At 39.4% G+C, this 26711-nt stretch overlaps 1 protein-coding gene across 1 annotated transcript in view; it reads left to right on the forward strand.

The window, feature by feature from the left end:
* Positions 1-26711, forward strand: part of CTNNBL1 (catenin, beta like 1) — a 169271-nt gene that overhangs the window by 63806 nt on the left and 78754 nt on the right. The window contains exons 6-10 of the mRNA XM_008575535.1: positions 7833-7926; positions 11043-11134; positions 18618-18690; positions 18931-18989; positions 20464-20612. Coding sequence (XP_008573757.1) covers positions 7833-7926; positions 11043-11134; positions 18618-18690; positions 18931-18989; positions 20464-20612 — 467 coding nt within the window. The remainder of the gene's footprint in view (positions 1-7832; positions 7927-11042; positions 11135-18617; positions 18691-18930; positions 18990-20463; positions 20613-26711) is intronic.

Consider the following 26711-nt stretch of genomic DNA (forward strand, 5'->3'; position numbering starts at 1 on the left):
AAAGACAAGAACAAACCTTATAGCTCAGCTAGGAGCTAGGTCAGAGTTGCATCCCCTGCCTGTGAAAGACAGAGCCACTTGATTTCTGCATTCCTTTTTGTGGAGCCTAGGCAAGGCCTCTGAATTGTCCTCAGCTATTGTTCCAGGCAGCAGCCAATCCAAAGGAGTTGGTATGTGAGATGAAGCCCGTCAGCCAGGTCCCATCTAGTCTAATTGCCTTACAAGTGAGAAAACCCAGATGCAGAAGTGAAGCCTTCCACTGGACCACCCAGCCAATCCTATGACAGCTGAGGGAAGAGCCTGCAAGATCTGATCCCCAACACACCAAATTCCCTCACTTGCGGGTGATCAGATAGGGCTCCGAGGCTGAAAAGGCACAGCTGGCCAGTGGCAGAAGTGGGTTTAGTTCAGCCTCTGGCCTTGGTACTGCTTGTGGAGCCATGTTCACTCACCAAGCTCTCTCCCTCCTCAAGACTCTGTTGATTTTCCTTCCCTTCTCTTTTTCACTCTGGTGAGGATATTAGTAAGTATTGATTTTGATGCAGTTTGCAGAGTTTATCAAGGATCCTGTAGCCACTTGTATTAGAAGCACTTGGGGTGCTTGTTAGGCTGCTTTCTGGCCCCACCCAAGACCTACTGAATCAGAATGGCTGGGACTGGAACCCCAAGTGATCATTAGACCCAGTGCTACACTGCCCACCCTCCTCACCCTTTCCCTTAAGGTTCTCGACACTAGAAATTTCCCTTGTGCCATGCTCACTGCTGGCATTTGGTGTGAATGAAGGGGTTGTGGACCCACTGGATATGAAGAACTGTCTCTTACAGAGAGCGAGGCTGGAGTCCAGCAAGGCCATTTGTGACCAAGTATGATGAAAATTTCTTTGGCCATTTTTCTTTCAAGCTCCTTCCTAGAGCAAACTGCCACTTTTATAGAATTCCGGACTTTTATATTTCCTTTGAGTCACTATGCAGAAAGAAAAGGATGATGTTGGGATGTCCTTTTGTTTTGAGAAGCATCCAAAGGAAGGATGTGGCACTTGTTTCTGCATTGTGTCTCCACAGTGTCATTTGTGCAGTCTTACCTTACAGAGGTTAATTACAGTGGCCCTGAATGAGCCTTCCTACCTGGTCCCTGGGCTGATTTTAATTACCATCCTTTGCCTGTGTGAATAGAGAAAATGAGAGAGGAACAGCTAGCCTGGCTGCTATGTGTAAAATGTACACAGCAACAGCAATTCACACAAAAGCCCCCTTTGTGCTTTCCATGTTGCCAAGCCCACCAACAAAAGCTGGATCTTGCAGAATTTATTGTTTGTTTGGAAAAAAACAGTTCATCCTCAGTCTGGGGAGCCATTAGGTAGCTGCTCTACAGGGTTTCCCATTTGTTTTGTTTCGTTTTTATTATTATTATACTGTTTTAAGATTTTGACGCTTATAGCTTTATCGTGGTGGGGCTGGTGTGAATCACAAACATTAAACATTCCTGGACTCCAATGTATTATTTGCTTGTCGGTGACCAGTCAGAAGCCATCAGTAAATATCAGAGCAGAACCAGCGGGTGGTGTTCCGTTTATTTTTTTCCTACCCTTGTGCTGCATTCAGGAAGAAGTTTGATAAGTATTCTCATATTACAAGGGTTGAGTTGTCTTCGTAGTTTTAATTTGGGGCCAATATCACAGGCCTGGAATTGCATGAGCAGAGGCTAGAGGGCATGTGGCAGAATTTATTGTGTTGTGCAGTTTGCGGTTATTGCTTTGGTTTTTTTCCCAGTTGGAAGTCCTGAGCAATAGAATAACACATTTGTGGGGAAGGAGTGCTGTCCTGGCATTCTCAGGGATCTTTGGGGTTTTAAAATTTGGTTCACATCCACTACTACTACTTATGTAAAAGGTGAATATTTATGCTTTGTAACAAGTTAATTTGGTAGCCTGGACAATGTACTATTTCCTAAAGAGTAGTAAGCATGAGGGTATATTGTTTTGATGACAGTTCTTTGGCTTACCTCTCTAAAGATGACTCTGGACTCCTTGAGAGTAGCAATTAGATTGCAGTCATTTTTTACTTACTAGTCCTAGAACTTGCCATGTGCTTGGTAGGCCCATGCCTTTCCTCAAACTTTGCCTTCAGCTTGGCATGCCTTGCTTCTTTCAGATACCTGGAATACTCCTTCTCATCCTGTAAAGCCTAACTTAAACCTCATTTCTTCTCTTTTTCCAGACTTATCATCCCAGCAGAATTTGTGTTCCCCTAGCATTTTGTTCATCCTGGCGCTGGTCACATTGGATTATAGAGATCTGTTTATAAGTTTGTTCTTGAGTTGTGATCCCCCTACGGAGATGGTCAGAGGGGTGGTTCTGTCACTTACCAGCTCTGTGCCCTTGGCAAAGTTACCTAACCTCTCCATACTCTGTTTCTTCCGTAAGGTGGAGATAACAGTAGTGTTTATCGGGCAGTACCAACATGAGGAATAAGTGAAATATTTAATAATTCTTCAGTACAGTCTGGTACAGAGTAAACACCCAATAAATGTTGGTTGTTATTGTTGTAGAGGTATTATGATTGGCAGATATGCAGCACTTAGTAAATGTCAGGTTAAAGTTGTATCATCTTCCACACAGATGTTTGTGAATGTTTGTTTAGTCGGTTTTTTTTTTTTCAGTTCAAAAAAGTTTCACAAATTATTTTGAACAAATACTCACCCCCCCTCCCCCATGTTTGGATGGCATAGGCCTAAATAAGACATGCAAAGATAGAGGTTTAGTTTTTAAAAAAAGAAAGAAGTAATGATAGTACAAGGCAGAATATTGAGAACAGCTGTGAGAAATGCAAACTTCTGTGGAAAAGAGGAGGGAGCGATCAGTTCTGGAGGATAATCAGGAAGGACTGCAGAGATGCAGGTGTTGGTGATGACCTCTGAAGCGAGGCTTTAATATGAGAGTATGTGGAGGTGTCATAGCCAGAGGAGGAAATGTGGCTGGGTCATGAAACTGGCCAGAGCGGCTAGGAGCCATGTTGGGAAATATAGGAAAAATGGTCAGGGCCGCTCAGATGTTCAGAATCTTGCCGAGCACTTGATGTAAACAGGCATATGCGTTCAGGCGTTCCTTGGTTATCGTCTAGTATAATTGTGCATATGCACCCAGGTGTCCTGGGTTATGGACTTAGGGATGAGCTCTGATCCACGGCATCTCCCATCCCCAGGATGCCCCCCCCTGCCCCCGTGGGGTGGCGGCATGGGGAGGTCACTACTGCTGCTGGAGGCTGCTGCTGCTGCTGCTGCTAATGCCCCCAGGACCCTCTGCAAGGCCACTGCCACACCTGTAAGCTACTGGACCTGTAAGCTGCTGCCTCTGAGGAAGCTGAGGACTGAGCTCATGCTATCTGCCAACAGCTCCTGGAATCTTTCCCAATTACTTAGCATGGACCTGTGTGTGAGGGGTCTGGGGACCCAGTCTTTACAATGGGTTTGGAGGGTCTGAGCCCTAGCTCTGACAATATAAATGGAAAGTTAGCATAACTAAAATAATAACTAAAATAATGAAACATTTGGGCTTTAGTTATGATTTGACTTACTTTACAAGCCACCATTTGCTATAAAGATTTTCGCAAAAGTGGCTTTGATGTTGAGAGCCAGGCGACTACCCTCCATACCCATTGTTGTCCTCAATTAACCCTACTTAAGAGTTAAAACTTTGAAGCCCTGTGTTGATTTGGTTTGGGCTTAGCAATGTATTTGTGCTGCTCAGGTGAGGCTGAGATTGGTGGGTTTTATGTTGCTGTAAGGGTACTTACTATGTAAATATCTGGATCCTATGCCTTCCCATTTCCACTAATGTTCTCATCTTCATCTGTATTTGTTGAGTGGTTGGTATGTTCCTGATTCTAGAAACTGGGTATACATCTGTGAGCAGGACTGAAAATATCTCTGCATTTCTGGAGCTCCTGTTCTAGTGTAGGGGAAACAGTAAATAAGTAAACAAGAAAACTATCAGATAGTGATTATTTGTTTCACAGAGAATTAAAATAGAGTGATGTGATGTAGAGTGGTTGGGATATCAGGTTAGATTAACTAGTCAGGGAAGGCCTGAGTTCTGGATGACAAGAATAAACCAGCCATTCAGGATGGTCAAGAGCAAGAGGAGACAAGGGCAGAACACCTGAGATAAGAATAAGCTTGACATATTCAAGGATCAGATAAAAGGCCAGTCCTGTTAGAGTGCAACTGCGGGGAGGAGAAAGAGCAGAGTCAGGGCCAGACCACACTGGGCTTTGTAGGTCTTGATTAGAAGTTCAGGTGGAATTGCCAGTGTGAAGGGAAGTAATTGGAGGATTGTAAGCAAGGGAGTGGTAATGTGGTCTGACCGAACATTTTATAAAGACCACTGTGGCAGCTTGCAAGGGCAAGAATAAAAGCTAAAATATTACTAGATAGGTTGCAGCAGGCCGTAGTTTTACATTATGACCATATTACCATATGTATCCTCAAAACATGTTTGATCAAGATTCAGTGAGTGGGGTTTTATTTTTATTTATTATTTTTTTAAAGATGACCGGTAAGGGGATCTTAACCCTTGACTTGGTGTTGTCAGCACCATGCTCTCCCAAGTGAGCTAACTGGCCATCCCTATATGGGGATCTGAACCCGTGGCCTTGGTGTTATCAGCACCACACTCTCCCAAGTAAGCCACGGGCAGGCCCTTATTGTTTTTTTTTAAATATGAAATTTCTGTAACTCTTAGTAGGTAGAAAAACTTCAATATAACTAATTCTCTAGAAAGCTTATCGGCAGATTTTACCAGATAGAAAAAGAATCCTCCTTCAAACCCTCTCTTTTATTTCCTCTTCTCCTATATCCATTCTCTTTGGACAAGTGGAAAAAAGGTCTGATCATGCCCTTGAACTTTGTTTCAGTAGGACCTGTTGGAATACTGTTTGGGAGACCTGCTTACAAACAGAAATAACTGATGACTTATTGGAAAATGTCAGGTGTAAGATAGTCCTGATTTCCAAGCCAGGGTTGATGCTTTAATCCCTAAGTAGGATTTGTCTTTAGTTTCAGACTTTGTCAGAGGTCCAAAAAATTGAAGGTAGACCCAAGGGGTTAGAGGGAGTAGGACAGAATGCTAATTTGTACTTCTTACTAGGCCGTATCCAGAGCTATGCATAATATAAATATTTTTCCAAGAATTTTCTGAGCTTAAATGTATTTTGACTGCTTTTGGCCCTACTGCAATCAGATAAAATTGCATTTAACCCAGCTAAACATAAAGTTTCTCACTTTGCAAGCTTAAAAAGGCTGCCTGTTAGAAGTTAGACTTCCATAGTGAGAAAAAAAGATTTTCCTCCAGCCAGACATCCATTATCCATAACCATGCAGGTCTAGGATTTAAATGTGTTGCTCACTGCCTCTGTCCCCACCACTTTCCAGACAGCAGAGATGGTAAACATAATTAAGAACCAAGACAAAGGGAAAAAAAATACTGCAGATAGAGCAGCAATAAGAAATTGAAACTGGTGAAGCAGTTTGCAGAACTGACAAACAGTGTGATGCCCAGCGGAATTGCGTTGTCTGCTGCTTTAGGATTCAGGGAGATTATAAGTCAATCAGGGTGATTTAGGGAAAAACAAACTGTGACATGGTTCATACTTTTCCCCCAGATGTTTTTCTGTTTTCTCTCACATCCCCAAATTGTCCAATTAATTAAAGAAAACACTGTAGTGGATTTCTTTGGTGAAGCCTTTGCTGGTTGTGAGATTTGGGAGCAAGATTGTATATCTTGTGTAAGAGGAGAAAACAGCTCTTTCTGGTATTTACAGGCGTTTTCAATTCTGGCATCAGCATAATATTCCCTAAATACTATCCCCTCATTGTTCCTCACACCAGACCATGAAGGAGAGCCTAGAAAAATCTAATTCATTTGTGATTCAGGTATCACAAATTAGTCAATAATTTCAGCTTTTCAACATGGCCAGATGTTTCCCCTAAGTCTCACACAGAAAGAATAAACTTATTTCAGGATCTCCGCCTCTTGCCTCTGCTTCCATCCTCAGGCTCAGTTTGAATTGTGTCTGTAGAGTGCCTTACACACAAGTGCTCAGGAAGAGTCAGTTGGATGACATCATTTCCTTCTCTCTCCGTTTGTCTCTCTTCCTTCCTCTCACCTCAGCAAAATACTAGGATAATGGGAAAAAATAGGGTTTTGTAGTTGGTCACTTCTGCCACTAGCTTTGTGACTTTGGTCAGGCTAATCAACCTCTCTGAGCCTTCATTTTCTCATCTGTAAAAGCTGTGAGCGTGAGGGTAAATGGAGCCATACATATATAATGAACTGATTCCAGTGCACAAAGTAACTTCAGTTTATTTAAGTTTAGCAAAATTTACTGAATATTTGCTACGAATAGCAATATACTAGACTTTGAAGGGTATACCAAGATGAATGAGGGAGAGGTGGCTGCCTTCGAAGAACTTGGTTTTTTCTTAGCCAGTGAGAGATAAGAACAGTGAATAATCAGGTATCAAAAGGGATAAAGGGCTAAATTCAAACTCTCCACTTGATTTTTTTTGAGCAGCAGCCGTGAACCAGACCCAGGGTAAAAGCATGTCACATATTTTTGTTTAACCTTTACAACTTGTCACTATTTCCTAATTGAGGAAACTGAGGCACTGAGAGGCAGGATACACCACAAGTACGCAGTAGATCTTATCTTCAGATACAGGTTTACTTATTGGCTGCCTTTTAAGAAATCTGTTACCAGATGGATAATCATTTCTTGGTGATAGAAAATTAGGTGTTTCCTTAGTTATCCTCCTTGATGTGCATCAGGGTTACCCAAGGCCAGTCTCCCTAGAACACAGATTGTGCACAGAAGGTAGTGTGAAGTAGGAAAAGCATTTTTTCACCTAAGAAGAAGAAAGTCTGGTTTTTTCTTTTGCTGCCACTGCTCAGCAGCTCTGTGGTCTTGGCTAAGTCACTAACCTCTTGAATATCAGCTGTATGATGTGGCTAATGAAAATTTTCTGTCTGTTTAAAAATGTGTGAATCAGGGCTGGCCCGTGGCTCAGGAGAGTGTGGTGCTGATAACACCAAGGCCATGGGTTTGGATCCCATATAGAGATGGCCAGCTAGCTCACTAGGTGAGCATGGTGCTGACAACACCAAGTCAAGGTCATCTTTAAAAAAAAAAAAAAAGTCTGAATCAAATTAAATAAGAGAAATACAATAGCTTTTTTTATGCATTAAATGTACTACAAATATAAGGCATTTTATTATGTTATTCTTTTTAAGAGGGAACTAGAAATTCTTCATAAGTAATTTTTTCATAAAAGCTTAGCATGGGAAGTTAGAAATGTTTTGAGTTTAACCCTAAATTTGATGGTCAGCTAGTAGATATTCCACCTAAACACCTCTTGGTGCTGTGGTCTAGAAACATGTTTTGGCTTGAGTGAACTGTTGACCTGGCTTAAGATGGCCTTCTTTAAGGTGTTTAAGTACCACAGAGAAGGAGAAAGAGCACCTGACTTGGTTTCTGATGGTCTAGGTTCAAATGCTGGTGCTGTCACTCACTAACTTTGAATTTTGGTTTGTCTCCTTAAGCTTCAATTTACTCATCTTAAGTTAGGGATAATAGTGTCTACCCTTTACTTGATCAGGGTCACTTTAAAACTCAAAAGAGGTAATGGGATAGGAGAGTACATTGTAAACCATAGATTCCTGATTATTCACATAATTTGTTCATTCAAGTAGTGGAGAAGTGAGTATGGGAGTGGGAACATTTGGGGGACCATTTTGTGACATGTGTTCCTCTCTCCTTTTGCTTCCCTGTTCCTGCAGGTGGATGGGCAGGTGGTAGCACTTCTGGTGCAGAATCTGGAGCGCCTGGATGAGTCTGTGAAAGAGGAGGCGGATGGTGTCCACAACACGCTGGGTGAGAGGAAGGGCGCACCTGCCATTCTTTGAGTTTCTTTGTGTTTGTTTGGAGGCTTGGTGCTCATTTCCATTCCTCCTCCATAATAGTCAACAACGGGAATGTTTTCTTTCCTTCTGCTCCCAAACTGCCTTTTCAGAAATGAAGACCCTTGTGTAAATTTCATATAACTGCAGCATTAGTTTGGCTTACAGGTAATAAAAGCAGAAATCCACCAAGTAGGTAACCTTCCTAGACAAAAACCCCTGGTTCCTTTTAGCAGCCTTTGCTTCCAAGAGTTAGGATAAAGTCTATGCAGGTGATTTTTTTTTTTTTGGGGGGGGGGTGTATATTAAAAATTTTTTAATTGTTGTATGTTTGTTTTTCTTCTTACTTTCCTCCAGTGGAACTACAAGCCTTTGGACAACTATGCACCTTTCTTTATAGGACATTTTATGTGAAAAATAGCTTGTTTTTTTCTCTCCCTATGTATAGATTGGCACGTAAACTCTGAGTTGAAATATTGATACTAACTTTGCTGCCCCTTTATTATCATATGTTTATTTAAGTGGATTCCTCTGCAGTATTTCTCTTCTTCCTTCTCTTGGTTGAATCTCCCCAGTCTTTCCCTTTGGAAAGTTGCCAAACCAAGAGCCTATTTAAAATTGTGCTTTTGGCTAGTATTCTTTATCACTGGTTTCTGTCTTATAATACTAGAGGTGACATATCTGTAAGCAGAGGTTGAGAAATGAATAAGGCCCAGCAGAAGCAGAAATTTTGATGAGATTAGATTTTCTCCCAGCTCCTTTTTGTTTACCACAGATTTCTCTTGTAGTTCTAGACTCTCAGTGAGGGTTATCATAAGGAAGGGGGAAGACAGGCACCTAGGGAGTAAGAAAAGAGAGAACACAACAATATGTAATTTGGGAGTTGGCTCTAGTCTAGAGCTAGAATTTGGCATTGCCATCTATTAGCCTAATACTGGACTTTGCAGAATCAAATGGTTATCCAAAGTCTCATCTGACTGTTAATGAAAAGGACCTGGTGTAATGGGAGAAGCACCAGCCTGGCAATCTACAGAGATTTGTCTAGTTTCAACCTGGTCACCTACCAACAGCTCAGGAGGTTCATCCATTTCTGCCTATTGAGTGCCTGATGTTTGTCAGGTACTGTGCTAGGTACTGGGGTAGATTATGATGAATTAGGCAGGGTTCTACTCGTTAAGGGGCAGACTGATGGTAAAATCTTGAACAGAAAGAAAAGAGAATGCAGGGTGACAAATGGTATCGTAGGAGTCAGTGAAAGCACTGTGGAAGTGAAGAGGAAGGGTCTGCAAATTTCTGGATAGGAGTGATTGGGACTGAATATGAAGATAGGTGCATTTCAACAGATGGAGGAGTGGGAAAAGGGCCTTCAGGCAAGGGGAATATCATTTGCAAAGTCATGAATAGGAGTGGGCTTTGAGGAATGATTAGAAATCTCCTGTGACAGTGAACATTGAGAGTGGTGGGAATGGGACTGGAGGAGTAAGTTTGTCCAGATTATGGAAGACCTTGTAAACCGTGGCAAGAAGTTTGTATTTTTTTCTAGTGGGCAGTAGGAAGCCATCTAAAGTTTAAGCAGAAGAATGAGATAAAGGCATAGGAGAGTAAAATGAATGAGTTGATTTTCTTAGGAAATGTGAGAAAGTAATTCAGGGTATTGTAATGATCTTCATCTCTCAGGGGTCTCATTGTACCTCTGCCCCACAGCTTTGTATTTCCACTGCCCAGTCATTCTTTAACTTGCCATTGGTGAGGCTGACATGGTTGAAGGAATGAGGAAGAAGATGGGAGGTGTGGTGATTTCTCCAGTGCTTTGTCGCTCAACATTCATACCCAGTGTGTTCTGGGCATTGTGCTTAGGGAATACAGAACTATATCTGCTTCATGATAGCAACATATTCTAGGATACGGAGTGGAAGGGGTCCTGAAGGAAATGAAAGCATTTGATGTATTAAGGACTACAAGTGATTTTTTTTTTTTTTTAAAGATGACCCATAAGGGGATCTCAACCCTTGACTTGGTGTTGTCAGCACCACACTCTCCCAAGTGAGCTAACTGGCCATCCCTATATAGGGATCTGAACTCATGGCCTTGGTGTTATCAGCACCACACGCTCCCAAGTGAGCCATGGGCCGGCCCTACACGTGATTTTTAAAAAATATTATCCTTGGGCCGGCCCGGTGGCGCACTGCTGCAGTGCGCTGCTTGGGAGTGCAGCAGCGCTCCCGCCGAGGGTTCGGATCCTACATGCAGACTGGTTCCTGCTCACTGGCTGAGCGAGGTGCGGGCGCGGCACTGAGGGTCGCGATCCCGTTGCCGGTCCCGGTCCGGTGTAGGTGCGACACTGAGGGTTGCGATCCATTGCCGGACACGAAAAAAGACCAAAAAAAAAAAAAAAAAAAATTATCCTTTTTAGTATCATAGTCATACAATAACTTTTTTTTTTTTTTTTTGCCTCCTAATTTTTAATTTTTCTATTAAGCAACACTTTGGCTGTTGTAGGAGATGGCAGGACCAATTATATTTGCTTTCTTGAACCTGGCAGTTACCTCTGCCAGCATGGCCTTTTCCCTCTGTGCACATTATTTTGTTCAATTAAGAAGATCTTGCTTACCTCCCTTGCAATATCCTTTTTTCCACATGGTACAGAGAAAGTACTGAAAATGGGTGAACCATGAAAGGAAGAGACTGAATTCACCAACCTGATTGTTTCCTAAGGCATGGGCCTAGCTCTCTGTCTCTTCAGTTACAGGTCTCTGGGACTCCGATACAGTAGGGATTAAATAGGCCTTCTTAGGCAGGTGTCCACCCTTTTTGTGTTCTGCTATAGTGTTGTTCCCTATTAGCACAGAAAAATCTATCACTTATCCCTTTTATGAATTCCATCATTTTCAGTTACGAGTTTTACTTGTAATATAACTTGAAGAAAAACACATCAACTCCCTAGTTAATGTAGAAATGACAACACAGCATCTGGCTGGGAGGAATATAGGGGAGTGGGAAGAAGAATTGAATGCCTGTCATGGGAAGTAAACTTGTTGCAGATGAAAACAAAGTTGCCCTCCCATGTGACTGGTGTCTGTCTCCCTCCAGCTATTGTGGAAAACATGGCTGAGTTCCGGCCCGAGATGTGTACAGAGGGTGCCCAGCAGGGTCTTCTGCAGTGGCTGTTGAAGAGGCTGAAGGTAGGTTTGGCTTTGTGGGTCTGCAGCTCAAATCTCTCTTTGATCTGGGCGTGGTTGATGCTGAATTATTGGTATAGATTGTTATCCCCAAACCATATGCTCTAGTTTGAGAAGCATCTGGTATTTCTTGCCTCTTTCTTTGCTTCTTTTTTGTTTGTTTTTAAAGAAGAGGCTTTAAAAATAGCCTTGGTTGGCCGCTTAGCTCAGTTGGTTAGAGTGCTGCCCTATAACTCCAAGGTCAAGGGTTTGGATTCCCTTACTGGCCGGCTGCCCCCCAAACAAACAACAAAAAGGAAAGTTTGAAAAATAGCCTTCATTACTTCTGAAAATAATACATATTGCAAATACTAACAGAAGGTTTAAAACAAATAGTTTCCCTCTGCTGATCTCTTCTAGTTTAACTTCTCTGTTTATTTAACCACCTGTTCCTATTAAATCTATAACATAGGCTTATACAACATATTGACTCAAGGATACTCAGTTTTCTAAGAAAAGGTGACTTCTCCATCAGGGGGGATTTGCCAGATACTCAGCTAGCCCAACTATTACCATCAGGGTATGAGCACACTTGCCTGGCAGAACCCTCCCACCTTCCATCCTTTAGTCCTGCACTCAGCAGGTAGTTAATTCACACATCGCTGTGTTTGCAGCTACCTCCTCTCTTGAGTCTAGATGTCCTTTGGTTTTAGAACTAGATTTGTTTCCACATGTAATTCCCTTCACATCTCCCTAAACTCGATTTCTTGTTTTCTCAATATTCAAAGCATTTTTATTCTCCAAAGCCTTTAGACATTTTGGGAGTGAGGAGTGGGGGAGAGCAAAGTAGAACACCGGTTAAAGGGTTGGGATAAATGGCAGGGACCTGAGTTGTTGGTGGGGAGGCCCCAACTTTAAAATATAAAAAATATTTTTGTCTCTGTGAAGTCAGGACAAATTTATGTCAGTTACTCAAGCCTTAATACTGATTCAGAGATTTTTCATTAAACCAGAATGTAAGACCTCCTCTGCCTTTTGAAAGGCATTGAAACTTTCCAGAGTCTTTTTTTATTTTTTTCCTCTTGGAATTGGTAACATAAGAAGGGAAGTTGAGACTTCTGGGTGTTTGGCTTGGATTCCATTACCCTTATGATAGTAATAAAGAGACCTATTTGATAGTCTAGAAAAGCTATTGACTCTTGCCTTATAGGCACAGCATTTGTGTAATCCTCGGGACATAAATAGCCTTGTTGCTGTGTCTAAAACAATTGTTCAAGATTTCAGGGTATTTAAACATATTAAATGCCATTTGGTTATTTTACTAGTAAGCAAGTACCCTTAGGAAAATCCTGTGCTGCCCAGAACATCAATGAAAGAAAGTCCTGCTTAAGGGTGTTTCCAGCAAGAAGGCGTATCTTCAGAAGCAATGCCTTGTTCTTATTTCTCATAATCTTGGAAAATACTTCTTGTAATCTTCACCATCATCAACATCATGGTTAATCATAGTGAATGCTGGACTCTGATCCTGATTTTCCCTTAGTAGCTGTGCAACTGTGGGCAATGGTCCCTTAATTTGTCTGGCAAATGAGGATCATATTTCCTGCCCTTCCAGTTTCACAGTGTTACTGTGAAGATCAAATGTGATAGTGCTTTTACATTGTGAAGTCTATATAGTAATGCGTTTCAGCTGGGGGTTTGTATTAAGTTCACCAGAGAAATTTTAAAAATACAGATCCCAGACTCTACTCTAGACTTACTATCTTAGTCTCTTTCTTTGGTGTATTTTATTAAAGTCCCACTGTAATTCTGATGTTCAACCCTAAGATCCACTGGTATCTAGAAATTTAAACTTTCTTGTTACTCATTTTTATTCTGCAGATTGATTTAAAACTCCATTTTCAGTGTGCTGTTCCCTGTTCAAGAACCTGCCTAAGGTGATGCTAATACCCTGTACATGAGATCCCACCTTCTCTGCCTACTTTTTAAGGTCCTTTAACTTGGCACGGCTTGACCACTTCTCAGTTTTGAAACATTGGCCTTTATCACCTTCTAGATATCTCCTTTACCTGTCCCGCACTCTGCAAAGGTCAAAATTATTTTGACCTCTGTGTCTGGCTTTGCTCATGCTTCTGCCTCCACCAGGAATGACTCCTTTCTTCCCTCTGTATTTCTAAATTACACATAATCTTCACATGAGGCAGTTTAAATCCCTACTCTTCCCATGTAGCCTCCATCGTTGTTAGAACTGAAAGGAAATTTATAAGTTGTGTTGAAGATGAAAGTATTAAAAATTAAGACCTATAGATGTTAAGTGCCTTACCCAAACTGGTACAGCTAGTTAGAGCTATAGAGCTAGGGTTAAAACCCAAGATTCCAGAATTTTCCTCATACACCCTTTCCATAGTACTGCTTTGACCCAAGCCTGTACTGCCCTCTTTTCTGAAAATCAGCCCTATTGTTTTTTTCCTAAAAATTCTCTTGTGGGAGTTAGTTGATCTGGGTTCCAATGTATACTCATAACTCTGTGACACTTTTTTTCATCTGTGAAGTGGAAATAATTCCATCACCTGGCAGGCTTTTATATTATTATGTGTGCTTATTTTCTTCCTCCAAATATCCTTAAGTTCCATAAGAACAGGGACTGAGTCTCTGTCATATTTGCATTTCCTCCCAGTTATTCTCAAAATGTGGTTCCCAGTCAGGAGTAGTAGCATCACCTGTCAACTTGTTAGAAATGCAAAGTCTTGGGTCCTCCCAGACGCATGGTAAAGCTGGGGGTGGAGCCTGGCAATCTGTGTTTTAACAAACTCTCCAGGTGATTCTGATGTAAACTAAAGTGTGAGAACCAAGGTCCTAGAGTGCTTATGTCTAGGTTGCTTGATAAAACCTTAGTATTTGATCATCCCATATTTATTCAGTAATCGTTGAGTGGGTGGCACAATAGTGACAGGCATTTTAGTCTTGGATTTTTCCTTTTTGTGCTGGTAACCTAGCAGTATATAGAAATATTCATGGATTTCTTCATCCACCAAATGAAAGCTCATTAATTTTTTCTAATTAGGGTAAAACTCATTGCAGATGATTGTATTAAATGGATTAGTAGGTAAGCAGATAACCGTAGTGTGGGAAACACTGTATCACAGTTCATTTTTTAAATAGGGAATACAAACTTATTAGGATATTATATGCTATTGAAAATAATACCAAAACCGAAAGTTTTATTTTTCTTTTCTAAAGAAACAGAATTAAGATTCTCTTTTGTTTCCCAGTTAAATGAATGCTTTAGTTGCAACATTCAGCATATGAGTTAATGAATTGAGAATTGGCTCAGTTATACTACCTATACAACTGGTTGATGCTAAAGTCCTTAGCCTTTTGTGACCAGAGGTTGGGATTTTGCAGGGCACAATCTGCTTTGACAATTGTACAGGGCGGTAGATGTGTCTGAACCTGCCCCATGTGTTCCAGGTACCATAGGAGAGATACAGATGTAATCTGCAGCTTCTGGCTGTGGGTGGTATCATAATTGTTTTGTACTTTCCAAAAAAGCAGCAGCTCCCCAAAAGGTGAAGTTTAATTTTATTCAAGGCTAGTGCATGCTGAGTACAAACCTATGCTTGACTCAGTAATTACTCCGACAGATGAAAGATTTAGTATCGCCAGGCTCCTGGATAGAAGAGAGCCCTACAAGTTCCAAGTCCCACTGGTTAACTTTGGCAAAATCCAAGAAACTATACCTACTGAATGAATTCTCCTTTCTCCCAATTTTGATGAAATGTCTTTGTAATTTGGCAGTTTGGTATGTGCAGTCTCTGGCTAAGATTTAAACTGAAATAAAATTTTCTTGTAAGTTTTGTCTTTGGCTTATTTTTGACATAAAAGATGAGTCTTCTTCCTTCCCACTTGGTCTAGTTTCTTTTATTTCTTTTCCATCAGATTAAACTCTTTGGTTGTCATCATCATTATTACTAAGTTTTCCCCATCTGACATGAGTTTCATGTATTGATTGCCCACTATGTGCAAAGTGTTTTTATAGATACCTTATGTACATTATTTCTAATCCTGACAAACAACCCTGCCAAGAGGGTGCAGCCAATCCTGTTTATAATGAAGAAAGAATCACAGAGAGGGGAAGTGCCTTGCCCAAACCATATGGGAAGTACGTGGGAAAGCCTATGAGAGCTGGGCCTTCTCCTTTTGCCAAGCCACTTCCCAGCTGGCACTCCTCTTGGGTCTGAAGATTTGCAGGGCTCACTGATTAGGGATTTATGGGCCTAATTATTTTGATTTCCTGATTAGATTTCTCCTTCTTGCCATTTTTTCAATAAAAGGGCTTATGTTTTAAGGAAAAAGTGATGAAATTAAGATTTTGATTTTTAAAAATTTACTTTGGATAAATTGGAAATTCTGTGTAGTATCATACAGCAAAAACTGGAGATTTCCTAGGGGAGCCAGGAATTCTCGGTAGAGGGCAATTCAGCTGTTGGGTGCCCGTTCTGTATATACCAATTCATTTAATACAGCCACCTCATGAGGAAGATAGTATTTATTCTCATTTAACATAAGAGAAATTGGGTTAGAGAGGCAGAATAATTTGGCCAATACACATAGTTGGTAACCTTTGGAGCTGAGGTTTAACTTGGATATTTTTTATTCTGATCATCAGAAAATCTTGTAGTATTTACTATGTGTTAGCTTCTCTTCAAAGTGGTGTTATTTTTTTTTTAATTTTATTTCCATTTTACAGATGAGGAAACTGAGACCAAAAAAGTGTTACTTGGGTCATAGATTCTCATTATTGATTCATGCTGCTCTTAGTGTCTTAATAATTTTGTCAGTGCCCGTATGCCAAAAAGTACCTAACAGTCCTATTTATTAAGTAGTTAGGTCCAAACAATTTAATATGTCTTTATGTCCTAACAATTTAGTAGCTATTTGAAGAAATAATACATGTAAGTCGAAAGAAAAAATATTTTAATTTTTATTTCATTTGGAATTACCTCAGTTACTTACTAACAGATGCTTACGCCTTTCAGGTACTACACAATTTCTCAAAACTTAGAATCGGATTGAGGACTGCCCCCCTCATTCCTATTCTGCATTGATTTTCACAGTTCTTTTTATCACAGCAACTACCAAAACCCAGCTCCATGAAGATGTGATGTCATCAAAGAAATGTCCTCAAGCTAGTAGTTAATGCAGTGTTCAACAGATGTCAAGTGTCACTATGTCTTCCTTGAAAATTTAAAATATCCTTCAGCGAATTCAATATGGCACCCCCAGTTACCTCAGCACACAGTTTGGGAACTGCAGACTCTGTCACATAGGGAGTGGCATGCTTATGAGTCAGTTAGGTGTGTCTGAGTATAGATCCATGTCGTTTTTTTCCCTTTTTATTTGAATTTGTACTACTTAATAAAATTAACTTTAGTGTAATATATATTTTTTCTTCTTTTCCTACCCTCATTTATCGCTTTTCAGTGTAATATATTTTTTTTTTCCTTTTTGTCTTTTTTCGTGACCGGCAACGGATCGCAACCCTCAGTGTCGCGCCTGTACCGGACCGGGACCGGCAACGGGATCGCAATCCTTGGTGTTGCTCCCGCACCTCGCTCAGCCAGTGAGCGGCCGGTCCGCATATGGGATCCGAACCCTCAGTGGGAGCGCTACCACGCTTCCCAAGCGGCGCACTGTAGCAGTGCGCCACCTGGCCGGCCCCAGTGTAATATTTTTAAATGCTGTAACAGTGGGCAAGGTTTAGGTATAATTAACCTCTGTTGCTGATGTACTTAATCCTTTTTTTTTTAGAGAGAGGACCAATGTGCCTAATTTTGTATCTTGCATATAGCAGGTGCCCAATAAATATTTGTTGAAAGGAAGAGACAAACTCTTTCCTAACTTGGAGACAGGAGTTAACAAAATCAAATAAAGGATAAGAGGCGATAGACCCACAGGAAGGCTATTGCTCTAGGGGCCTGGTGTCTTTTTGGCTTCTTTCAGTTAAGTTTCAGTATTGTTTCAAACAATAACCCTAGCCCTTGAAAAGCTGCATACAAATTGGTGTGGCTTAAATCATTTAAAATGTAATAGCAATACTTGGAATTTAAATAATTTGAGTTAGTAATTTTATTAGCAAATCCTTGATTCTGATAGATATACTCATCCCTTGGTTTTTCACCTTTGTGTTTTGATTATTATAAAAACATTTTTCTTAAAGTGAAACGTACCACATATTGCATTTAAGCCCTGGCTGTTATACCAGATTTCTTGAAACAAGGCCTTCAGCTTGCCTGGGGAGCATACCTTTCAGTCAGCACATGTAAGACCTGGCATTTACAGATCTTTTAACCTAAGATGGGTCATACCTGGTTGGTCTCCTAAAACCCTGTGGGGTGCAGTTAGGCTTGACGAGAAAGACTTTCACAGAAAACTGAAGTAATGCTTGATGTTGCTTGATTAGCCACCACTCTTCCTTCTTAAGTACAAAATCAATGTCCAAACAGAACTGTGAATGGCGCTAAGGTGATGGAAGTGTTAGCTCCACGATAAACATTTCCACTGTCCTTTCCAGGTACAGAAATTATTTGTCATTTCAGAAACCTGGATAGGTAGCAAAGGCTGCTGCTGATTAACAGTCATTGCCTATATGCCTACATTTTAAGAATCATAGGTGCTGTAAAAACATCAGTGAGGCTTGCTGCTCTCTGTGTACCTTTATCCAAGGGGCAATGTTAATGGTGAGATATCTGTCTCACTGCTGAAGCAATGATGTGGATAGCCATGAAAGATAGTCTGCAATAGATGTGTCCCTTTTGAAATTCCAAGTAGCAGAGCATGTAGCAGGGAAAGAATTGTGAGCAGTAATTTGGATGTTAAAATATTAACACATTTTTGCATATTTAATGTGGTTTCCTTTTTAAATAGTAGGCAGATTATGGCATATAAGCAGATAGGTTTATGGTTTCAAATTAAATCGTAAGCATAAAAATATCTAAAAGGGACTACAGTACTTTGTTATAAATACATTCAGCTAATCTAAACAGGAAATTCCTTTCTTTTCAACTTCTGTGATCAATATCAGCTAATTTACAGCCTAATTTTATGATTTTAAGTTGTGAATAAAGCTTCACATGAGTTTTAGTCTTAAAAGTTTAAAACTTCCTGTCATTCTTCTAGTTCACATTTCAGTACGTGCTATGGGCTAGACACACACGCTCTTTGGACTCAAAATGGGGAATCTGGGAAGGCTTCATAGAGGAGGTGACATTCATACCTGTACATTAGATGTGTGAGAGCCATTGTGTCCATCCGCCATTTATGGATTTACTATGTAGTGCTTGGGTCTGGTCTCTTGAGAACAGAGGCAGATTTTTTAATCTTAACCTGCCTTTTCCCTTTCTAACTATTATTTCTCTTTAACTCAGATCCTAGTACTGGTGAAAAATTTGTCCTGAGGAAGGAAGCAAAACTCCTTAACATTTTTCTCATTTCACGTATTTCCCCACAGGCAAAGATGCCTTTCGATGCCAACAAACTGTATTGCAGTGAAGTGCTGGCCATATTGCTCCAGGACAATGATGGTGAGGCTCCCTCTCAGTATTGATATTCTGTTAGGATAGGAGCCAGGCTTGTTTCAGATCATGACAGCAAGCTCTCTTGCCTTTGGCATCCCCTTGCTCTCCCTCTCGCTCTCTGTGCAGCTTTTGTACTCTGTCAAGCTGTATTGATTTTGTTTGCTGATGTATCAGTGTTAGACGGCTGTAAAATCTGACAGTTAGCTTCATTTTTTTTCTTCCTCTATTTTTTTTTTCTCCTTTTAGAAAACAGGGAATTGCTTGGGGAACTGGATGGAATCGATGTGCTTCTTCAGCAGTTATCCGTGAGTAATTCTTGTGCTTCCTGTGTGCCATGAAGATACATGGCCTGCCTTGAATGGGAGGTGGAGCTGGAAATGTGGGAGGGAATAAGCCATGTGATGCAAGCCATATGGAGCGTGCTGGCAGATTTGAGGTTACATTGGAGGTACATAGTTTGCCTCCTTTTCGTAGCCATTTGCTCTTTATGACCAGATATCACCGTATCTGGTGTGGACTTTCTCCGACTTCTGATGTGATATTGTCCATCCGAAAGAGATGTGCCACTTGCTTAAGTGTATGTTCTTGGACGAAGACTACCAAATTATTTTCATTTGACCCACTGCCAAGATTATTCATCTCCTTTCCTTTCAATCTGACACTAAAACTTAGGATCCAGATAAGCTCAAGGAGAACAATTTTCAATGCAGTGGGCTAGAGGTCACAGAGGAGGATAGGGAAGGATGTGGCACTGAAAAGGCTGGAATGAGAAAGTGGAAACTGCTGTTTGCTCACTGTAAGATGTGTTAATCCAGTTGAAATGTTATTCTGCTGGCATTCTGAAAATACTGTTAAGATTTCTTCTAACAAATCTCATCTGTGTTATTCCAAAAACAGGACTGAAAATAGATCATTTGGATAAAATCTTAAGAGTGTTGGGAGTGTCTGAGATGTCAGTTTGCCTACAGCTTCCTTCTTGGTGCCAGCAGCCTGAGTGGCTTGGCCTCCACCCCAAAAATAGAGCTTTGAAATATGAATCTGTTTCCAATTCTGGGAAGGTGCTTAGTCCTTTTCCTGTGAGATTATTGATCATCTCATAGTAGACTGTATGGGTATGCATATACTGTTAAATGGCTTTCCTCTTAACATGCCATACATCTCTGGCAAAGACAAAACTTCTGCTTTAAACCCTTCCCATGACTCAGAACCCCAACTGCTGTGTGGGGCAGTTCAGTGGTCCTGATTGTTAGGAAACTCCTCCTTATGTTGAGCCAAGATTTGACCCTCTGGATTGTGGCTACTTTTAGAAGGGGAGGAATGTGGTTGGGTTGGGCAAGTGGAGAGCTTTGGGGGTAGCTGGGAAAGTTGTTTGACCTTGAAAATGATTTTGGGGGTGCTCACTTTATTCATTTAACTATACATGTTCTTTATGGAGTTTTCTGTATCTGTTATATTTCACAGTAAACAGTTGTGTCTTTTTGTTTTATTTTCGCTTTTTAAAAAATCTGCTTGCCTAGAACTATCAATCACTCATGGATCCAGTGGTCATTTGAGTGTTTTGATATTTTGTGTGGACTGATAACCATTTATTTAATACCTGTGAATTGGAAAGCCCAGTTTCTCTAAAATGGAAAGTGATGAGAATTTTGTTTGGAAAACTTCTTTTTCCTCAGTTGTAGGGTTATTGTAACAGATAGGCTTTGGAAATTTGTCACGTGGTGGCTCATGAAAGGACGTTCTCTTAATGGCGCTATGCTTTCTGGTGTCTTTGCTTCACAGGTGTTTAAAAGACACAATCCCAGCACTGCCGAGGAGCAAGAAATGATGGAAAATCTGTTTGATTCACTGTGTTCCTGCCTAATGCTGAGTTCCAATCGTGAGCGCTTTTTGAAGGGCGAGGGTCTTCAGCTGATGAATCTCATGCTCAGGTATGTGCCTAGTCTCCTAGCTCTCCTATCCTTTTTGCCTGACTCTTCACTGTTAGCTCGGATTCACGAATGTGTAGCTATGGTCTTTTATTTCATTGAGTTTCCTAGATATATAGAGCAGTGAAGTCTTCAGGTGTGAGTATGTGTTTGTGTGTGTATATGGTCTTTTCTAAAGTTAGAGTGGATGAATAAAAAATATATTTGGTCTGTTCGTGTTCTGTTGTTATGTCATTTGCTAATATAACCACTCCATTGAAGGGCAATTTCTTTTTGCTCCTTCCCTTACTGTATTGGTTTTAGGGAAATCTAGCCATTAACTTCTAAACTTATCCTATGTTAATTTCCAAACAGCCCAACTTTCTATATGTATCATATAGACTTATCTATGCCATATGTTTGTCTGTATTTTTGTTGACAGCAGAATATCATTAATAATTTTCATTTATACATTCAATAATGAGTTGTGCATGTGCTATATGCCTTGCATAGGAAATATGAAAATGTTCAAGACAGTTATAGAACTTTTGTTTATAGTACCTTCCTTACATATCATTATTTATGCTCTAATTTCTTAAAGTGGGTATCATGTGAATTTCACAGTTATTGCACAAAATTCTAAAGTTGGAAGCAAGAGGAGGAAATAACTTGTATTCATAATTTTTAAAAGAAATCTGTTTAGAGAAGTGGTGGGGGTTTTTTGGGGGGTAGGGTGGTGACCAGAATGTGGTTTAGGGTTAGGGGATGGTTTTTTAAATTGAGAGACACTGTAGCAGGTTTGCATGGTTGGTAGACTCTAATCATTATGGAATTATTCTTTATGAAATTGAGCCAGAGTCTGCTATCTTGAAACTTCTATTCATGTACACTGAAAGCCCTGTTAAGCTAAGATATTTCTTTGAAAACTTTTTTCATAAATTTGATATATATTTATTAAATATCATTTAGAATATCATTATATGGAGCTGCTGTTAAAAAATTGATACTGTGTTAAGTGCTAGGCATATGCAGAAATAAATAAGAAAAGATTCTTGCTTCCAGAAGCTACAAAAACAGCTGTGTTAGCCAAACGCAGCCTGTCTTTGGGTACATATTTTCTTCTAGTCTTTTTTCCTATGATTGTTTTCTTGTTTTTAACAACTTTTTAGGCCTGCTCACACATATAATTTTCCATACTGTTTCTTTTTAAACTTACCATGCTGTTTCCTATGCTGTGACATAATCTTCATTAAGAATTTTTAATAACTGCATAATGGACTCTAAGGGACTCTTAACTTACTTTGTATTCTTTTATTGTTCAGATTGAGGTTATTTCCAGTGTTTTTTTTTTTATTTTTTATTTTTTATTTTATTTATTTATTTATTTATTTTTTTAAAAGATGACCGGTAAGGGGATCTTAACCCTTGACTTGGTGTTGTCAGCACCACGCTCACCCAGTGAGCGAACCGGCCATCCCTATATGGGATCCGAACCCGCGGCCTTGGTGTTGTCAGCACCGCACTCTCCTGAGTGAGCCACGGGGCCGGCCCGAGTGTTTTTTTATTATAACAAATTCTGCAATGACCATTTTTGTGTTTTAAATGATTTTAGGATTATCAAGGTATATGTTTCTAAAATATCTTCTCTTTAAAAGGCTGTGGAGGGCTGGGGGCATAGTAGGCCTCTGTTTTTCCAGTACATATCAAACCTTGGGTTGATTGAAAGTCCTCCTTTGAGGAATTGCTTTTAGAAACAAATTATTTTTTAAAATGCAGAGAGAGGTATCGGAAATTACTCAGAGAACTTCAGTGTTTAGCTGATTTTTGGTAGCTTTACTCTCCTCAGTATTTTGTTTGTATTTTTCCTTTACCCTTCTAATTGCCTGTCCTTTTGTTGATATGGCCCATCTTCTCTCAAGTAAATAGCATATAAAGAAGATGCATTTGGCTTCTTAGGCCTTCTAACCTTAAAACTACACTCTGCAGGGACTCTTCCCTAAGCTTCTTAAAGGTCTGAAATGCCAGTATCTTTGGATGGTTGAGTGCAAATATGAAGTTATGTATTCCTGTAGTTATGGCTTTGCAGTGTGTAGCAGTAGGGAGCTGTATAAATAACCAGAAATACAGATTATTCAAACAGGACTGCTGAATTCTGGGAGGCTAATTAAAAAAGAGCTCCAAAGGACTTAGAAACTGTACCTCTCTAGCATCTCCTAACTTTTCATTTTTGAATGCTGAAGTTGCTGTTCGATTCATTCTTTTGCATTAATTAGCTGTATTAGCAGATTCAGCATTTCCTTTTTTCCCTTTCCCATCTTCTCTGTTCTGTGTTATTTTTCTTTTTCAAATTTCCAAATGGAAAGTTTAATTGGGAGGGAATATTTTTTTCCTACTATATTCACACTTTCTGATCTTCTTAGCTTGCAAGTTGCCCTGTGTCTAGAGGGCTCATTTAAAACTAGGAAGCTATAACACTAGAAGTTCAGAAAAATTTCTATGGTTCCATTGCCCTAAATACTAATCTTACTTTGATTCAATCATTTATCAAACAGTTATGAAATGCCCACTTGAAGAGGTAGTAGTAAGATGAAGGTGGGAGAATGGGCTTTGGAGTCGAGGTCAATGTGGGTTAGGAATATAGCTCTTTCACTTACTGGCTCTGGATATTTGGTGAGTTACTTTAACCTTTCTGACCTTCTGACCCTCCATTTTTTCTTCTGAAAAATGGAGATAATGCCAAATTTGTAGGGATTTTGAGGGAATTAAACTACATAAACTGGGACAATTCAGTAGCTATTGAAACATTAATAAGGTACTATGTTAACTTTCGTACAGAGATGAAGGCAGGATTCCCACCTTCAAGAAGCTCAAAGGCTAATGAAGGAGGCAGGCATTAAATAACTGTAATATAACTTAATGTAGTAACTATTAAGAGGAACAGTTAATTTTGTATGTATATACCCAGTGAATTTTTTGATTTCTGATTAAGTAAAAGTCACAAGATAGTCATTTATGCATACACACAGTCTCTGTTACTTTCTCTCTCTCTTTTTCTCATACACACACACACGTGCATGTACACATACATATATACATTATCAATTTAATATTTTTATCAACTTTATTGAGGCATAATTTATATACAATAAAATGCACCCATTTTAAGTGTATAGTTTTAATTTTGGCAGATGTATGCACCCTTGTTTCCACTACCACATGTATTTTATTTAATCCAGTATTTTGAAAATTATCATTTCAACATGTAATCAATTTTTAAAAATTATTATTTTGTTCTTTTTTCCACACTAAGTCATCAAAATCTAGTGTGTATTTTAAATTTACATCCCAATTTGAATGCTAAATTTTCATCAAAGTTGATTTGTGTTTAAATTCCTCAAAATCTTCAGTTGAAAAAGTAGTTTCTCATGCCCTAGTTTCTCTAAACATATTTAAACTCTTTTCCAAAAAGTGAATCAAGTATGAGTTTAAACTTAAATTTAAATTTATTTAATTTAACCTTAATCCCCCAGTTGCATTAGCCACATTTCAGATGCTCAGTAGCTTCACATGGCTGGTGGCTACTATATTGGATTATGTGTATATGAGGGGGTCTTCAAAAAGTTCATGGAAGCGGCGCTCCAGCCGAGGGTTCGGATCCCACATACAGACCGGTTCCCGCTCACTGGCTGAGTGAGGTGCGGGAGCAACACCGAGGTTTGCGATTCCGTTGCCGGTCCCGGTCCGGGCGTGACACTGAGGGTTGCGATCCATTGCCGGTCACGAAAAAAAAAAAAAGACCAAAAAAAAAAAAGTTCATGGAAGGATTCATTTTTTTTTTTTCTTTTAAAGATGACCAGTAAGGGGATCTTAACCCTTGACTTGGTGTTGTCAGCATGATGCTCTTGCAAGTGAGCTAACTGGCCATCCCTATATAGGGATCCTAACCCATGGCCTTGGTGTTATCAGCACCATACTCTTCCAGGTTAGCCATGGGCCGGCCTGTAAGGATTCATATTATATTTTAATTCATGAACTTTTTCATGAACTGTTTGAAGTACCCTTATACAGATCAATTTTACCACCCCCAAAAGTTCCCTTCATCTTTTTGCAGTCAGTTCCTATTCATCCACAGCCCCAGGCAACTACTGTCATTCTAGAATTCTATATAAATGGAATCAAATAGTATGTTTTTTCTCTAGCTTATTTCAGTCAGCAGACTGCTTTTGAAATTCATTCATTTTGCATATATCAAATGAATATTTCTTTTTCATACTTAGTAGTATTCTATCTCTACATTCTAGTATATAAGTTTGTGTATTCACCTCCTATGAACTTTTGGGTTGTTTCCAGTTTTTTTGCCATGTGAATAAAGCTGCTGAAAGTCTTTGGATAAACATATATTTTCACTTCTCTTTGATAAATACCTGGGAGTAGAATGACTGGGTCATATTGTAAATGTATAGTTACTGTTAGTGGCTACCAAGCTGTTTTCCAAAGTGATTGTATCATTTTATATTCCCACCAGCAAGGTATGAGAACTCCACTTGGTCCACATCCTTGTCAACACTTCGTATTGTCAGAATTTAATTTTAGCTGTTCAAGAGGGTGTGTATTGTGGTTTTAATTTGCATTTATCTGGTGAATAATGATGTTAAGCATTTTTTCACGTGCATAATGGCCTTTCTTACATCTTTTATTAAAGTCTTTGTTCAACTCTTTTTACCTATTTTTTATTTGGGTTACTTCTTATTGAGTTTAAGTGTTTTTTATTCTAGATCCAGGTCTTTGTCAGATATATATTTTGGAAATATTTTCTTCCTAGTCTTAGGTTTGCCTTTTCATTTTTTTTTTTTCCTTTTTGTCTTTTTTACTGACTGGTACGGGATCGCAACCCTCGGTGTCGCGCCCGTACTGGGGACCGGCAACAGGATCGCAACCCTCGGTGTCGCGCCCGCGCCACGCTCAGCCAGTGAGCGGGAACCTGTCACCACATGGGATCCAAACCCTCGGCGGGAGTGCCGCCGCGCTCCCAAGCAGCGCACTCTCCAGTGCGCCACCGGGCCGGCCCTGCCTTTTCATTTTTTAGCAGTGTCTTTTAAAGAACAAAAGTTTTACTTTAACGAAGTCCAATTTTTAAAGTTTTTCTTTTATGAACTGTGCTTTGGCATTATATATAAACTATGTTTGCCTAACCCGAGGTCTTAAAGAGTTTCTTTTATGTTTTCTTTTAGAAGTTTTCAGTATTAGGTTTTATATTTATAGGCTTGGGGTGTATATCAAGTTAAGTTTTTGTATGGTGCAAATTATGAAATAAGGTTCTTGTTTTTATTTATTTACTTATTTTTGCAAATAGATGTCTAATTATGACACAATTTATTGGAAAGACTATCCATGTTTCATTAAATTGCCTTTAAACTGTTGTCATAAATCAATTTATTATATGTTTGTGGCTCTATTTTTGTCCTTTTTGTTTTGTTCTATTGATCTATTCTAGTTTTTTAGTTCGTTTGTCTTTCCATGTAAAATTTAAAATCAGCCTGTTGATATCTACAAAAATCTTCCTGGGACTTTGATTGGGGTTGCATTGAACCTATAGATCCTTTTAGGGAGAATGGACATCTTTGTAATAATGCATCTTCTAATCCATGAACATGGTATATCTCTTCATTTATTTAGGTCTTTGACTTCTTTCATCAGTGTTCTTATTTTTTTAAGGACAATTTTGTATTTTATATTTTCCTAGATATTTTTCTATTTCATACACTTCCAAGTTTTATTAATAAAAATTGTCCTTGTATTCTTATAATTCTTTTCCATTACCTCCTTTTTGTTTTCTGTACTTTATGTCCCTTTTATAATTTCAAATGTTTTGTGTTTAAATTTCTCTGCTTTTTTCTCAGCCAGACTTGTTAAAAATATTGGAGTTTTGGGGGTGGGGTGGGGAGGGCATCTTTTTGTAGAGAACCAGCACTTGATCCTATAGAGTATAGTTGACAAATAAAAATTACATATATTCATGGTCTACTACATTTATATTTTGGCTTAACATTTTCTATATTTGTGTACTTTTGCCTTCTCAGGCATTTTTTTTTCCTGTTTTTAATTTCTTTTTTCTACTTTATT

This window comes from Galeopterus variegatus, unplaced genomic scaffold, assembly GCF_000696425.1.
Source record: "Galeopterus variegatus unplaced genomic scaffold, G_variegatus-3.0.2 Scaffold59, whole genome shotgun sequence".
NCBI classification, from domain to species: Eukaryota; Metazoa; Chordata; class Mammalia; order Dermoptera; family Cynocephalidae; genus Galeopterus; species Galeopterus variegatus.